The sequence below is a fragment of the Salvelinus namaycush genome, chromosome 1, assembly GCF_016432855.1.
Source record: "Salvelinus namaycush isolate Seneca chromosome 1, SaNama_1.0, whole genome shotgun sequence".
NCBI classification, from domain to species: domain Eukaryota; kingdom Metazoa; phylum Chordata; class Actinopteri; order Salmoniformes; family Salmonidae; genus Salvelinus; species Salvelinus namaycush.
Window position 1 is genome coordinate 81,470,652 of NC_052307.1, and position 17,682 is coordinate 81,488,333.

The window sequence follows — 17,682 nt, forward strand, 5'->3', positions numbered from 1 at the left end:
ATCAGAGGGAAAGAGAGAGGCCAAGATCCAGTTTGAGGGAGAAGGGGATATAGGAAATGAGTTTAAAGAGGATACTGCGTAGAACGTCATTAGATACAGTCCCAAATGTTTTGTTATCTTCTTTTTTAAGGAAAACGGGACTGGCAGCTAGGATTTACAATAGTTTCTGTCTTTGGCCCACACTCCAGTACAGTAGGTGGCGGTAATGCACCATAAGGTTGGATGCCAACCGCCGATAAACCACACCAAAGAAGAAAAATAAGGAGCGAATTTTCGTTGCAGGACATCAGGAAGAGAATGCAAGCTGCGGTACGGAAACGTCAAAGCAATGCACCCCGGTCGTCAACGAACCCCAGGTTTGAACAGTTTGCTTGTGATGAACGTGTTTATATCATCGGCAAGTATTTAATGTTCACATCTAGCGGGCCAGTGGTTGGAAGGCACCGTGCATGTCGAAAGAATCGCCCTGATAAGCCGAAGTGTCTCAGGCATTTGTCTATCAACGAAACGTAAACAATAAAGACTAGGCTACTGTTAGTTGACTGAACTCCACCCCGTGGTTTAGGAAGTGTGTGAACTTTACCAACAGAGTGGAGCGGCTTTGTGGAATCTTTCTCCGACTACATCGATTCGCCCATGGTCAATACTTGTAAAATGTAAATTATGAAACGCCCCACTTGTACTTATGTTTGTCCTCTGTAGTTGCATACATTTATTTGCTTACTGAAATCTATCACGTTAATTACTGTTTCAATAATAGTTCATTCAAATACAACCACCGCCTGTTTGCTCATTGCTGTTGCTGTAAGCCAGGGTTCTCCTACTGTCGACTTGGCCCACGAGTGGTTTTATTTGTCCCAAAAGCTTCGAGTGCTTTTAAACATGTGTACAAGGTGGGCGTTTCATAATTTAAATTCTTGTTAGTATTGACCTAGGGCGAATTGATCTAGTCAGAGTTAGATTCCACAAAGCCTGGTCTCGGCTCCACTCTGTTGAAGTTTATCAGACACTTCCTGCACCGTGGAGTTTAGTCCGCTAGGCTACTGTCAGACAGTGTCAGTAGAAAATATACTGTAAAGGCATATCAGTCTGCCACTCAAAACTGCCCCATATATTCTAAACTAGGTTAGTTATTGCCTGTGCTTGCTGGCTGAAGTTCTTCTTGCCTTGTAATGTGCTCATGGTCAGTGTCATGTGACCAAGGACAGGGAAGTTGTCAGCCTGTAATGCTTTCAAATGATGGCGGCTGTGAAGGTTGTCAAGCACAGCTATACAATACAGTGTATCTTGGCCTTTATGTTGCCCATTATTTGCAGAGATTTAGGAACAGATGGGGCCTGTTCAAGGAATGCACTGGACTGTGTCTCCACCGTCTCAAACAGCCCACTGAATAACATGCATCTTATCTACATGTCCTCGTCCTATTTCCCCCACTGGCGTTAACCTCGGAGGTAGATCAAGGCCAACAACACTATAATAGAGTAGGCTACATGAACAGAAAGATAATGATTATTGATGTGTATTCATATAGGTGTAGGCCTACCACAGCACTGTTGTGGTCCTACATATTGGCTAACGTCTTGTTCATACATTGTCATTCTGTATCATGTTGTTTTGGAGTTGGAGGGAATTCATACTTCATAATGTGTCTTTCTCTAAAGCCAACCAGGGTCCAAGCCAGAGGGGTCATCAATGAAGAGGCCACAGTTCCACTTTGACCTGTGGTTCTATCTCACAGTGCAAAACTGGGTACTGGACTTTGGAAGGCCCATTGTAATGGTATGGACAACCTGCTGAGAGATACCATACCAGGACAGCTTGAAAAGATTTGGGTATCTCAGGTTGTTCTGGCATTTGGGCTCCCGAGTGGCGCAGCGGTCTAAGGCACTGCATCTCAGTGCTAGAGGTGTCGTTACAGACCCTGGTTCGATTCCATTCACAATCGGCCGTGATTGGGAGTCCCATAGGGCGGCGCACAATTGGCCCAGCGTCGTCCGGGTTAGGGGAGGGTTTGGCCGGTGTAGGCCGTCATTTTAAATATGAATTTGTTCTAAACTGACTTGCTTAGTTAAATAAAGGTTAAATTAAAAAATGTAAAATTCTTACTTAGAAACTTCATTGGGGTGAAGGATATTTGACATACTTTTTTACATTTGTATCACAAACCATTTTTGAGAAAATCATGATGAACGTGGCCATTTTAGGCTACCTCATATCCCAAAGAGGAATAAGCCTACCACACGGGGTGGAGTACGTGACTCCACAACAACATCTTGAAGGAAATGATTCATGATACAAATCCATTATGGATTACTTTAGTCAACCATATAAGCTTCATGTGGAGGTGTATTTGAACAGGGACAGCTGTTGCACATTTTCAGTCCCCGCCTGTTCAATGTGTTGTAAGGGCAAGTCCATGTTAACTTTGTGTTGGTCTTTGTCAACGAAGTCATTTAGAGTTAGATTCCATGACTTGTCTTAAAACTGTCAGAACAAATCATAATGAATGACCACGAACAAACATGATTTGTTTGACACTAATAGGTTGATGAATGTGTACTTCTATGGTGCACAAACCATACCCTTCATTCTCATGTTTGGCCACGCCATTTTCAACTATTGTAACAAACAAGCTATTTAATACAAAATGTAAGCCCTTTTTAGACCTATGCCTGCTCTAATGTAGTTTGGTTGAAATTATCCAATCATTATGTAGAAAGTATGTTGAATATAATGAACTACATTGATCAATCTGACTGTAATATTATGTGAATAAATACGTCCTGTACGTCTCTGGATAAACCTAGTGCAGGTAGCGAGCCTTGAATTACCTCTGAATAGAATTAACATGTCTCTAACTTGCACCGTTATAAAATTATTAAGAGACTTGTTACAAATAGCTTATCCTGGCGACCAATGTTCTAGCATTGATTTATTGAGGCAAGCAGATCAGAGATGTCAAGGTGGTATCCAAGCATGTATAGTGTAAAAAACAACTATCGATAGACATAAATTATAAGCGTATAGTCAATTAATCTGTAGAACGAGGAATCAATTTACTCATTTCAACTAATATCATTTTAGTCACAAAATAATTAACAGAAGAAGAAAAAAAGTGTACATGATACCTTACAGAATACTCCGAGTAAATGACTGTCACCAATAGGCTTAACGTAGTTACACGTGTCTTCAGTTCAAAATCCTCTCTAAAAGAAAAAGCAGTGGGTGACACAGCAGCTTGAGCAAGTTATCAAAGTATAAGTGAATTCACTGTCAAATTCAAGCAGAAACTCACCCCCAACCTGAATTAACATTTCTTTACACTTTGCTAGCAAAAACAGAAGACAGGAAAACACAACCAGATTCTAATCAACTGAATTTAAATGATAGGAGCACACCCGTGTCGCTCCTCTTTGAACTATCCGCAATCCGACGAACAAAATATCACTTTCCCTGTAACAATAAATCCATACCACTTACATTACAATAAAACATATAAAAATTCTTTGCGCTCTATAAACTCTTGAAACATTCCAAACATGACAATGTAATTCACACAGTAACATTCATTTAGTCGATTCAAGTTTCACCAGTTTTCCCAACTCTCCTGGCGTCACTGACCCCAGGACATCCATGGGAACGTCTCACCACCGGAGAAAACCACAGAGAAGGTGTGCTTGACCTCTGTGATAGCCCACAGATGGTCAGCCATCCAAACAACGTCATAAATCATGATTGAGTCTTCAAGCTGGGCCTCAGTAAGTCGCTAGTCACGAGTAGATAACCTTCTCTCATTCTTCCACTAGAGTAAGACCCTATGATCCGTGAACCGTGCAGTCATACTCCTTAGAGTGTGGAGTAGGGGATTGCCAGGGACCTCACAATACGTTATTATCACCATGCTTAGGTGCCGATACGCTATGTATTGCGATTCTCACGATTCTGCTATTTGATACACTATGTCTGCTGTGGAGAGAGAAGAGAGAGCATGGGGAAATGAGTTCTGATCAGTCATTGATATAAAAGAGCTGAAAACATGTTGGCTCACTATTTAAAAAGATGGAGAACAAGCTATAGGATGAGTTTTGGTGAGTTTGATATTTTTTCAAAATCTATCAAAGTATCGATATGATATCGCCCACAATAATATTTTGATATGGAACTATAGATTTTATTTTATAGCCCCTATCACTAGTATCGAGTATGTTTAAGTTCTGAAATTCAATTTATTCAACATAAAACTCATAAGTACCCTTTTTGATTTTCCTAATTTTACGACAATATACTCTATAAGTACATCACATTTCCAGAGGTGGTTGTCTGCTAATTTTTAAGTTATGATGCATTTTATTACCACCACCAACACAGTGAATGGGAAAATGGATTCAAATGGAACTCCCTCTGCTGGTGATTTGCTGAATGTGCAATCCTAAAGGAGGGCTATGATTTATTAAAGACCTATGTCTTTAATATATGCTTCATATCTTCTAAAGTACCAGAGAGCCACTCTAGACATGTGACCTGTTTTAAGAGTATATTGTTCCAAACAATGTCTAAAAATATGCTACATCAAAAAAGGTACTTTGAGATATTAATGTTTTATGTTGAATAAATAAATGTTCAAGACATATTCCATATTTTAGAGCGCACTATAAGGCAGGCCTGGGCAACTCCAGTCCTCTGGGGCCTGATTGGTGTCACACTTTTCCCCCATCCTCTAGAAAACACAGTTGATTTAAACTAATTACGTTCTAAACTGAAGATCATGATTAGTTGATTATTGGAGTCAGGTGTGTTGGCTGGGACTGAGGCAAAAGTGTGCCACCAATCAGGTCCCCGAGGACTGGAGTTGTCCACGCCTGCTATAAGGAGTACAATGACACTGAGATGTCTGTATCACGTTCTGTTCATGGATCATAGGTTCTTACAGGAGGCACTTTCAACATGACTTTCAAATAAAAAAACATTGTGATGCAAGTGTAAAAAGAATGTCAATCATACTTCCTTCCAATGAAGTTTCCATGTGAGAATTGCCATAACAATCTGTGACACCCAAAATACTTCCGGGCTGTCCTGGCGTGGAACCACCCTGCTACAATAATATATTTGACTAAATAACAAAGTGTAACAAACAAATAGCCTAGTTATATCAGCATTCAAGTCTGTGCTATGAATGCAACCCTGTGTTGTATCCATGATTTAATTCAGATCATTCTCCCTCTGGAGTGGTTCCCCCTGAACAAGCCCAGTGCTGGAGACTACTTTCACATGGCCTACAATGTCATCACGCCATTCCTACTGCTCAAGGTGGGTGACTGTCTGGAACCAGCAAACACAAACTGCAACACTGGTTGATACCGTTTGTTCACAATCACAGTTGCCCTATAAGAAGCTACAGTGATAATGAAATGTGTCCAAAATAATCGCTTTTCAACATGTAATGAATTAATCTGATTCATTTGTGATGCTCACATGCTATACTAAGTGCGTGTGTGTGCATGCACACTGACTGTACATGCACACCGCAGCAACCAGTGATCCGGGTCAACAGCATCAATGTAACAGTATAACTTTAGTCCGTCCCCTCGCCCCGACCCGGGCGCGAACCAGGGACCCTCTGCACACATCAACAACTGACACCCACGAAGCATCATTACCCATCGCTCCACAAAAGCCGCGGCCTTTGCAGAGCAAGGGGAACCACTACTTCAAGGTTTCAGAGCAAGTGACGTCACCGACTGAAAGGCTGCTAGCGCGCACCACCGCTACCTAGCTAGCCATTTCACATCGGTTACATTTACATGCCTGTTAATGTGTGTGTGTGTTTACATGCCTGGTAATGTGTGTGTGTTTACATGCCTGTTAATGTGTGTGTGTTTACATGCCTGTTAATGTGTGTGTGCTCTCGTCCCTCTCCGAGCAGCTGATTGAGCGGAGTCCCAGGGCCCTGCCTCGCTCCGCCGTGTACCTGAGCATCATCACCTTTGTGATGGGCGCCAGCATCCACCTGGTGGGCGACTCCATCAACCATCGTCTGCTGCTGAGTGGCTACCAGCTCCACCTGTCTGTCAGAGAGAACCCCATCATCAAAGACCTCAAACCTGCTACACTGGTAGGCTACACCTTTTTATTAGAGAAGATATACTTTATTAATCCATACGGGATGGAAACGTCTTCTGCTTTTCACCCAACTCCTTCTGATACAATACGACCAAATTATGCAAGGTTATAGTTCTGGGTTAACCGAGATGAATGAACGGATGGTGCCTGGTGGAGCTCAAATGTATGCTGTCCCTACAGCTCCTTCTGTTACTGTCCCTAATGCTGTTTTATATCCACCAACAACAGAAATGCTGTTGATGTTGTTTGAACATGTTTCTTATTTTATTTATTTTAGATTGATTCGTTTGAGCTTCTCTATTTTTATGATGAACAACTGGGACATTTGATGTGGTATGTGGTAAACCCTTTTAATGGAATATTCTCTTCTGCTTAACTGTCATAACATGCTATTGGTTGATAATATAACTTAGATTAACAACTTTTTAAAGTGGTTGAAACAATGACTGTTTTTCAAATTGAGTTGCTTTATATGTTTTTGCCTGTATATCTAAACATCTAATCAAATGTATTGTCCGGGTACACATACGTTGCAGATGTTATTGTTCGGGTACACGTACGTTGCAGATGTTATTGTTCGGGTACACATACGTTGCAGATGTTATTGTCCGGGTACACATACGTTGCAGATGTTATTGTTCGGGTACACATACGTTGCAGATGTTATTGTCCGGGTACACATACGTTGCAGATGTTATTGTCCGGGTACACATACGTTGCAGATGTTATTGTTCGGGTACACATACGTTGCAGATGTTATTGTCCGGGTACACATACGTTGCAGATGTTATTGTCCGGGTACACATACGTTGCAGATGTTATTGTCCGGGTACACATACGTTGCAGATGTTATTGTTCGGGTACACATACGTTGCAGATGTTATTGTTCGGGTACACATACGTTGTAGATGTTATTGTTCGGGTACACATACGTTGCAGATGTTATTGTTCGGGTACACATACGTTGCAGATGTTATTGTCCGGGTACACATACGTTGCAGATGTTATTGTCCGGGTACACATACGTTGCAGATGTTATTGTCCGGGTACACATACGTTGCAGATGTTATTGTCCGGGTACACATACGTTGCAGATGTTATTGTTCGGGTACACGTACGTTGCAGATGTTATTGTTCGGGTACACATACGTTGCAGATGTTATTGTTCGGGTACACATACGTTGCAGATGTTATTGTCCGGGTACACATACGTTGCAGATGTTATTGTTCGGGTACACGTACGTTGCAGATGTTATTGTTCGGGTACACGTACGTTGCAGATGTTATTGTTCGGGTACACGTACGTTGCAGATGTTATTGTTCGGGTACACGTACGTTGCAGATGTTATTGTTCGGGTACACATACGTTGCAGATGTTATTGCAGGTTTAGCGAAAAGCTTATGTTCAGTGCAGTAATACCGAACAATACAAAACAATAAGCAAATGCAAGTCCAAAACATTTCAATAAAGGAATTAAGAAATATTAGAACAAGCAATATCAGAGTCCGGAATATAAATATGTATGTATATGATGATATGGATAGACAATGACATTATGGACAATATGTGACTAGAAAAGGTGTGTACAGCAGTAGTTATATAGGATGAGTCTTGACTAGAATACACTATATACAGTATGTAAACATTATTACTGTGACCCGTGTTCAGTATTTGTAATGAGTTTGTAATAAGTTGACATGAACTAGTTTAACTGAGTTCTCTCCTTCTCTCTTCCTCCAGGTATATTCCTTTCTTCATCATCCTCTTCCTCTACTTCACTGGCTGCTTTACTCACGTCAAAGAGGAGAAGACAATGCCCCTGTCTGGTTGGCTGCTACTCGGACCCAGTGCCCTCTACTATTGGTCAGTCCCCTCATTACTTCCTTCTTTTGACTTGAGAAAAGTTTTACAATGTATGTAAAACTTTTTTTTAAACTTTATTTATATTTTTTATTGTTAGACATATAAGACTGTGAAAACACCAGCAATTCACCTCCAAGTGATTTTAATTTTGGAAATCTGTAGAAAGATATATGTGATCGTATACAAATGTGAGCAAGTTTTGAAATGATTGTTTTAGTCATATCTGTTTGGGCTTCTTGCGATCAATTTGCAGTTTACAAATGATTTGTAATTATGTTCCGGCCCTCTGACCATCTGGCCCGCGGCTGAATCTAGTTAATGATCACTGTCTTAGAGGTTTGCTGAATTCTAATTGACAAATGTACTCCATTGTGTGATTTATGTACTCCGATTTGTCGTACTGAAAGTACCTGAAGTATGGGACATTTCACTGTGTGACGCATGGCTCAACTCTAAGTATTTCCTTCTAGAAAGTGAAAGTATCTTGACTGCAGCTCTCACTCCTGCCCCTCTCTCACACCCTCTCAGGTACTTGGTCACAGAGGGTCAGATCTTCCAACTCTTCCTCCTCACTTTCCTAGCTATGGTAGCCACGGTGATCCACCAGCGGCATAAGGGCTCTGTCCCAGACGCCAATGGCCTCTTTCTGTTTGTCAGCTTCTCTGTCACCATGTGCCTGGTGGCCGTGTGGGTGGCCTGGCTGTGGAGCGACCCGGTACTGCGTAAGAAATACCCCGGTCACCTGTACGTCCCCGAGCCCTGGTCCTACTACACATTACACGTTAAGGACAGCCACTGATAGGAGTGACAACAGGTGAGTGTCCAGTATGATGCTAGTTTGTGTTAGCCTGGGTGCCAGAATGATGATGCTAGTTTGTGTTAGCCTGGGAGCCAGTATGATAATACTAGTTTGTGTTAGCCTGGGAGCCAGTATGATAATACTAGTTTGTGTTAGCCTGGGAGCCAGTATGATAATGCTAGTTTGTGTTAGCCTGGGAGCCAGTATGATAATGCTAGTTTGTGTTAGCCTGGGTGCCAGTATGATGATGCTAGTTTGTGTTAGCCTGGGAGCCAGTATGATGCTAGTTTGTGTTAACAATTAGTTACCCAGGTTAGTTTTGCATGGAGTAAGGGACGTTATTATGAGCCATCCTCCCATCACCAGCCTCCTGTGGAATGGACTAATACTGACTGAATGGATTCCATCAATATCTTGCATTTCTGTAGAATTGACAGGTCTGAAACTTTCCTGCTCCAGATAAATGGTCTATCTGCTCCGCTCCCGAATGTCAGAATGACATCATCAGCAAGCGCCACATGGAGTGTGGATCGAGCACAGTGTTGTGCTGCATTCTGGGACAGGCCCCTCTTTTCTACAGTTGCACCCCACCACTCCCCCAACCCCGTCCGCATGACAATGACCATCTTACAGTATGCAATGTTACAGTATTCATTTAAAATAAGCCAAACTTTGAAATGGACTCAAAGAAAGGTCAGTGTTGGATGTACTTGAACATCATTGTATTGCTTCAAGTAGGTTGTCTGAACATTTCAATATCAGATCTTTTTAGGAATAAATGTTTCTTACTCCACTTTGTGTATATTGTGATTATGAACTTTGATGCTTAACTGTACTTGTATATACTGTATAACAGACATCATCAGGGTTTATGTCTCCTATAGCAGATTTACATTTGACATTTTAGTCATTTAGCCGATGCTCTTACCCAGAGCGACTTACAGTAGTGAGAGCATACATTTAAAAACAAAAATTCTTACTGGTCCCCTGTGGGAATCGAACCCACAACCCTGGCACTGCAAGCACCATGCTCTATCAACTGAGCGGAATACAGAGTACACGCCAGATGTAGTGGGGTATACACATACCAAATTATTATATGCCGTATTAGTACATGGCTGGATTGATACACAGTGACCTCTAGTGGTGATGTTATATATTGCAGCTACCTCAGGAAATGTATATATTACTCAGTGTCATCACTGTCTTTTCATCTGTCCTTTCACTAGACATGAAATGGTATTGAACTGAAATGGGGGAGTTGTATTAGTTGAGCAAGATCAATCATACTTACGCCCACTTTTAATATAGACAAAGTTACTTATCTTACTGAAGAATTAAACTTTTTATTAAACTATTATTTCCATGTACTGTAACTTGTCTGCTAATGGCCACGCTGTGTAGTTTAACATATCCTGGTTGTCATATCAGATAATAAGGTAGTGATTAGTATCACAAGTATTTGATAGAAGAGAAAGGGAGAGGATAATATGATACCTTGGATCCACTATCTCAGTTTCCACAGCAACCGGTATTAAATAACATGCACTCTGTGGCGGACTTTGAACTGGCAGGCAGATGGGTGTGGAGACAGGTGAGGTAAGCCAGTTGCATTCCAGGAAGAGAGATCTCTGACTACAGACATGGTAAGAAAAAACAATTGAATTGTTTTGTGTTTCCTAATTTCTGTACATGTTTAGGCCAATTCATGGTGTATTGTGTTTTTCCTCAGGCTAAATTCCTGTCAGGAACTCAGATCAACGGTAAGGTGTGCTATATTGTTTGCTATCTTTTCTTTTGGTGTGTGGGAGGTCACATGGGACATAAATAATGTCATTCTTTTTTAATAAATTGATATTGAACAGTAGAGTAAAATGTTGTGATACAAACTTTTAGAGCAATGTCTTTTTAAAAAGGGCATTTTAGAAAATAATAATCCCAATTGAGGTTAAAAGTATGATTTACTTATTTCTCTACACTTGTGAGACAAGAACATTTTAATTGCCTCCTTGGAGAGGAGAAACATTGTAATATGCACTTTTTTAGAATGGATTATCATGGTTTGTTTTTTAGTTTCTTTTCACCCAGCACATTAGTGCATTATTTGCCTGTTTTTCCTCTTTCTGTAGAGTTCAAGGAATGTTTCTCCTTGTACGACAAGAAGCGCAAGGGGAAGATTGAAGCCAAGGACCTGATCACAGTTATGCGCTGTCTGGGGACGAGTCCCACCTTCGGTGAGATCGACCGACACCTGCAGATCCACAAGATAGGTACGCCATCAAGGGCCCCTCACCCTGGGGTCATCTCAGTAGTCTAGAGTGACTTACCCTGGGGGCATCTCAGTAGTCTAGAGTGACTTACCCTGGGGGCATCTCAGTAGTCTAGACTGACTGACCCTGGGGGCATCTCAGTAGTCTAGAGTGACTGACCCTGGGGGCATCTCAGTAGTCTAGAGTGACTTACCCTGGGGGCATCTCAGTAGTCTAGAGTGACTTACCCTGGGGGGTATCTCAGTAGTCTAGAGTGACTTACCCTGGGGGGCATCTCAGTAGTCTAGAGTGACTTACCCTGGGGGGCATCTCAGTAGTCTAGAGTGACTTACCCTGGGGGCATCTCAGTAGTCTATACTGACTTACCCTGGGGGCATCTCAGTAGGTTAGTGACTTACCCTGGGGGGGCATCTCAGTAGGTTAGTGACTTACCCTGGGGGCATCTCAGTAGTCTAAAGTGACTTACCCTGGGGGCATCTCAGTAGGTTAGTGACTTACCCTGGGGGGCATCTCAGTAGGTTAGTGACTTACCCTGGGGGGCATCTCAGTAGGTTAGTGACTTACCCTGGGGGGCATCTCAGTAGGTTAGTGACTTACCCTGGGGGGCATCTCAGTAGTCTAGAGTGACTTACCCTGGGGGCATCTCAGTAGTCTAGAGTGACTTACCCTGGGGGGCATCTCAGTAGTCTAGAGTGACTTACCCTGGGGGGCATCTCAGTAGTCTAGAGTGACTTACCCTGGGGGGCATCTCAGTAGTCTAGAGTGACTTACCCTGGGGGGCATCTCAGTAGTCTAGAGTGACTTACCCTGGGGGGCATCTCAGTAGTCTAGAGTGACTTACCCTGGGGGGCATCTCAGTAGTCTAGAGTGACTTACCCTGGGGGGCATCTCAGTAGTCTAGAGTGACTTACCCTGGGGGGCATCTCAGTAGTCTAGAGTGACTTACCCTGGGGGGCATCTCAGTAGTCTAGAGTGACTTACCCTGGGGGGCATCTCAGTAGTCTAGAGTGACTGACCCTGGGGGGCATCTCAGTAGGTTAGTGACTTACCCTGGGGGGCATCTCAGTAGTCTAGAGTGACTTACCCTGGGGGGCATCTCAGTAGTCTAGAGTGACTTACCCTGGGGGGCATCTCAGTAGTCTAGAGTGACTTACCCTGGGGGGCATCTCAGTAGTCTAGAGTGACTTACCCTGGGGGGCATCTCAGTAGTCTAGAGTGACTTACCCTGGGGGCATCTCAGTAGTCTAGAGTGACTTACCCTGGGGGGCATCTCAGTAGTCTAGAGTGACTTACCCTGGGGGGCATCTCAGTAGTCTAGAGTGACTTACCCTGGGGGGCATCTCAGTAGTCTAGAGTGACTTACCCTGGGGGGCATCTCAGTAGTCTAGAGTGACTTACCCTAGGGGGCATCTCAGTAGTCTAGAGTGACTTACCCTGGGGGGCATCTCAGTAGTCTAGAGTGACTGACCCTGGGGGGCATCTCAGTAGGTTAGTGACTTACTCTGGGGGCATCTCAGTAGTCTAGAGTGACTGAACCTGGGGGGCATCTCAGTAGTCTAGAGTGACTTACCCTGGGGGCATCTCAGTAGTCTAGACTGACTGAACCTGGGGGGCATCCCAGTAGGTTAGTGACTTACTCTGGGGTCATCTCAGCAGTCAGACTAGTGAAAATGATGGTCAGTAAAGAAAATTGTAAGCTCGTCTCTCAATTCAAGAAAACGTGTCAATACTTTGCCCCTTGATAACCAGCAAACTTCTGTATGTTGTAAAAGCCTCATAGGGCAAGAGTTGAGTACCCCTGGTCGAGAGTGACTTACCCTGGGGGGAATGTCAATAGTCTACAGCAAGTCTCTCCAACCCTGTTTCTAGAGAGCTACCTTCCTGTAGGTTTTCACACCAAACCTAATCTAGCGCACCTGATTCTAATAATTAGCTAGTTAATAAGCTGAATCAGGTTAGTTACAACTGGTGTTGGAGTGAAGGGATGCTCTCCAGGAACAGGGTTGGGAGAGCCCTGGTCTAGAGTGACTTACCCTGGGGGCATCTCAGTAGTCTATAGCAGGGGTATTCAACTCTTACCCTACAAGGTCCGGAGCCTGATGGTTTTCTGTTCTACCTGATCATTAATTGCGCCCACCTGGTGTTCCAGGTCTAAATCAGTCCCTGATGAAATGGGAATGATGAAAGAACACAGTGGAACTGGTTGAGTTTGAGGGTTCTAAAGGGACGTCCTCTCCTTCACCTGCTTTACCACAGCATGTTTAAAGGTCTGCAGATGAAGGGAACAAGCAGGGAAGCGGAAGACATTAGAATATTGAGGCGGCTCTAGACACCTGTTGATCTAGCCATACTGTTTATGAATCGTAGTGAGGTTTTGGCTGTAAATTATTTAGTAGGCAGGCAACCTGCTACTTGGGGGATGGGTAGAGGGAGAAGTTGTCACAGTGAGTGTAACCTACACGTTAGCTGAAATCTGTCCCAAGCTTGTTCCAATTACATTTATTACATTAAAAAAATATTTATCTTCTCTCAGCTCTTCATAATTGCTGCACTGAACTTTTTAACCTGAGGGAAGTACTAAGAAATATTAAAACCAATTAACTGATTTGGTAATGTGGAAATGGCTTTGGTTAGAACACGTTTGACGCAACAGAATTTTTTTCCATCAATCCCCAACTTCCCGGTTACAATATTGAACTGAATGTTTTTCTGAGAGTCAAAAAGTTTGTCTGCTCTGTTACTCTGAACTTTATGCCCTTTTGCAGTTCATTATTTTACACATTTAAACAGACAGCCCAATTCTGATATTTTTTCACTGTTTCACTTTTACCAATCAGATCAGTGCTTAAAAAGATCTGATGTGATTGGTCAAAAGATCAATTAGTGTAAAAAATTTCAGAATTGGGCTGCCTGTGTAAATGAAGCTATATTGACACACTCTACTACCCTAACAAGTTATTTTATTGAAGAAGTAAGGAATAGTCAACAATACTCAGTACAGTTGTATGAAAATATACCACAACTCGGCCATGTAGCAGATAACCAGTCACTTTAACAGCAGCATTTAGGCCTATTTTGGATCAATGGTGCCCTTTGCAGGTGATTAGTTCTATGAATATCCTTCCTTCTCCAGATAAGAAGGGCGAGCTAGACTTCTCCACCTTCCTGACCATGATGCACCGGCAGATCCAGCAGGAGGACCCCAAGGCGGAGATCCTGGAGGCCATGAGGATGACGGACAAGCAGAAGAAGGGCTACGTCCTGGCCTCGGAGCTCCGGGCCAAGCTCACCAAGCTAGGAGAGAAGCTCACTGATAAAGAAGGTAGCCTACAATGTGTTTCTATCACTAGGGGTTTTATCTGACATGGATTAAGACCGGACTAGATATCATGCCTAATGGAGCCTCTATTGAAAATGCTGTTTAATGCAGGAGCAGTAGGTAGGCTTAATCTGGGTCCGGGAAACTGGCCCTGAAAGTGCAGCTCAACAGTCTGAATTGGCTCCTTCTTAAAATCTCTTATAGATCATCTGCACTGATCTGAACACATGGTAGAGGTAAAAATAATCAAATATAACTGGTATACCTTTACCTGGTATTAGTTTATCAGTTCAGCTCTTTTAACCCTTTACACTTGTATACAGGTTGAAAATGTCAGATTTGGACAGTGATAAACACCTAAATTGGAACTCAGTGTCTGTACAGTAACATACTATACATGACGTCAGAGCTCAGGCTCTGTGCTTCACAGCTCTGTCTGGGTTTTGACTGACAGCCGATCTGAACTTGAGCACTGCAGCGACAAGAAGTTGCCCCCATCCCTCCAGCTAATTGGGAAACTTTTTTAAATGTTTTATCTGCGTGAGGGAAACGTTGTAAATTAAGAGGACTCTATGTATTTTGAAAGATGAAACGTTGAGGATTATAATAAATACTCCTTTGACGTCATACAAGCAAGCCTAACGTGAGTCCAAATGTGCACTTCACATTTCCATGTCATAAATCTAATTTCATATACAGCGTTTATGATCACCATGTTTGATGTATAGTTACAAGAAGACATGGTGTCATACCCTGGTTTATTTTGAACAGAAGGAGCCTGTCTGTCTACAGTGAAGAACATTTGCCTTGGCACACGCACCTGAATGCACTCATGATGCCTTTCTATAGACTGGTTTGGTTGTTTAGCAACAACCGCGCAACTATGGGGTTGGCTTAGATTGTTGAAACGGCAAATATATTTGTATTTATTGAAAACACAAATAAATTTGCACAATGAGCACTTGTCTCTCAAATACATTGTTACAGTTGTTGGTTAGCTATCTAGCAAATGTTTGCCATATTAGCAGAGACATGACATCTGTCCAAACACCTCAAAACAAGACATGACAGTTGAAGCCTTTTCTTTGAGTCATAAAAGTGCTTTGACATTTCTTAGGAAATGTGCCCACTTTGGAGAGGTGTGTGGCCACTTAGACAGCAGTTACACCTCTCTCTCCTCTTATTGTTCTGTCTTATGTTGCAAATACAACACATTTTACAGGAATATTATCATGCTACTGAATGTATCCAGAGTATTTTCACATTTCGTTATCAACAAATGTGGCAAAAAAGTACATAAAATGTCAAATGCACATAAAATCAAGTGCTTGGATTCAGACTTGTCAGGTAAACTGTTGTCCTCACCTCTTGGTCTAATAATCTCTAAACTGTTCCCTTTCAATTGCTACCATGGTTATGCATATGCTTTTCATATTTCTTCTGTAAGAAACATTTCAAGGTAGCCCTATCCAGTTCGATCCCAGGCTGTGTCACAGCCGGATGTGACCGGGAGCCCCATGTTGCGGCGCACAATTCAGCATCGTCCGGGTTAGGGGAGGGTTTGGCCGGAGGGGGATTTCCTTGTCTCATTGTGCTCTAGCGACTCCTTGTGGCGGGCCGGGCTCTGACACATTGGAGCGACTGGCTTCCGGGTTAAGCAAGCAGTGTGTCAAGAAGCAGTCATGTTTCGGAGGACGCATGGCTCTCGACGTTCGCCTCTCCCGAGTCCGTTGGGGAGTTGCAGCGATGAGACAAGATCATAACTACCAATTGGATATCACGAAATTGGGGATAAAAAAGGGGGTAAAAAAAATACAAAAATAATGTAGCCCTATCCATAGGCCAATTTACAGGAGTGTAAAGGGTTAAATAAGTGCAGAAACAAGGCCACTTTAGACTGTTGTGATGCACCAAGTGGCTCCAAGAGACCCTATGGAAATACACATGCAGATGGGAGCTTCCCCACTGGGGCTCCAAGAGACCCTATGGAAATACACATGCAGATGAGAGCTTCCTCGCTGTGGCTCCAAGAGACCCTATGGAAATACACATGCAGATGAGAGCTTCCTCGCTGTGGCTCCAAGAGACCCTATGGAAATACACATGCAGATGAGAGCTTCCCCGCTGTGGCTCCAAGAGACCCTATGGAAATACACATGCAGATGGGAGCTTTCCCACTGTGGCTCCAAGAGACCCTATGGAAATACACATGCAGATGAGAGCTTCCTCGCTGTGGCTCCAAGAGACCCTATGGAAATACACATGCAGATGGGAGCTTCCCCGCTGGGCACACACTGGTTGAATCAAAGTTATTTCCACGTCATTTCAATGAAATTGAATTGATGTCTGTCCCAGTGGGTCAAGTCATCCTCATTCTGCAGGCTCAAGTTTTGTCTAATCTTAATTATTGTCCAGTCGTGTGGTCCAGTGCAGCAAGGAAAGACCTAGTTAAGCTGCAGCTGGCCCAGAACGGAGCGGCACGTTTTGCTTTAATTTGTAATCAGAGGGCTGATATAAATACTATACATGCCAGTCTCTCTTGGCTAAGAGTTGAGGAGAGACTGACTGCATCACTTCTTCTTTTGATAAGAAACATTCATGTGTTGATAATCCCTAATTGTTTGCATAGTCAACTTACACACAGCTCTGACACACACACTTACCCCACCAGACATGCCACCAGGGGTCTTTTCATAGTCCCCAAATCCAGAACAAATTCAAGAAAGCGTACACTATTATATAGAGCCCTTATTGCATGGAACTTCCTTCCATCTCAAATTAACAGCAAACCTTAAAAAACAGATAAAGCAACACCTCGCGGCACAACGCCTCTCCCCTATTTGACCTAGATAGTTTGTGTGTATGAATTGATATGTAGGCTACGTGTGCCTTTTTAAATATGTATATAGTTCTGTTCTTGTCTAATGATGTTCTGTATTATGTCATTCTGTGTTATGTTTCAAGTTGTGTGGACCCCAGGAAGAGTAGCTGCTGCTTTTGCATCATATAATGGGGATCCTAATAAAATACCAAATGTGTCAACACATACATGAACTGATTCTTGTGTAAATTTGCAAATTATAAAACACATAATTTGAATGGAGTTAATTTTTTTAAGTTTCTACCTGCTAACATACTTGTTGTTGGTCCCAGATCAGCGAATTAACATGAAGTTATTTCCCCTCTAAACTTTGCAGTGGACGAGCTGTTCAGAGAAGCCAACGTGAAGTCTAATGGCAAGGTGCACTATGAGGAGTTCACCAGGATGGTGACACTACCGTCAGTGGATTACTGAGGGACAGGACAGGAG

The 17,682-nt window shown here is 42.7% G+C and overlaps 2 protein-coding genes across 3 annotated transcripts; both read left to right on the top strand.

Moving 5' to 3' along the window:
* The first annotated feature begins 269 nt into the window (after positions 1 to 269).
* LOC120049826 (ceroid-lipofuscinosis neuronal protein 6 homolog) lies at positions 270 to 9,578 on the top strand. The gene is made up of 8 exons (XM_038996282.1): positions 270 to 356; positions 1,662 to 1,779; positions 5,209 to 5,307; positions 5,924 to 6,112; positions 6,398 to 6,453; positions 7,862 to 7,984; positions 8,513 to 8,798; positions 9,212 to 9,578. Exons 1-7 carry the CDS (start codon positions 298 to 300, stop codon positions 8,781 to 8,783), a joined length of 915 nt encoding a protein of 304 aa, XP_038852210.1. The 5' UTR covers positions 270 to 297; the 3' UTR covers positions 8,784 to 8,798; positions 9,212 to 9,578.
* A 184-nt stretch (positions 9,579 to 9,762) lies between these two features.
* On the top strand, positions 9,763 to 17,682 carry LOC120049836 (calmodulin-like protein 4). 2 transcript variants are annotated; one of them, XM_038996299.1, is made up of 5 exons: positions 9,763 to 10,429; positions 10,516 to 10,546; positions 10,913 to 11,053; positions 14,187 to 14,375; positions 17,570 to 17,682. In XM_038996299.1, exons 1-5 carry the CDS (start codon positions 10,427 to 10,429, stop codon positions 17,665 to 17,667), a joined length of 462 nt encoding a protein of 153 aa, XP_038852227.1. In that variant the 5' UTR covers positions 9,763 to 10,426; the 3' UTR covers positions 17,668 to 17,682. The 2 variants fall into 2 exon arrangements, with proteins under 2 accessions (XP_038852227.1, XP_038852221.1); XM_038996293.1 differs by having other exon boundaries at positions 9,763 to 10,546.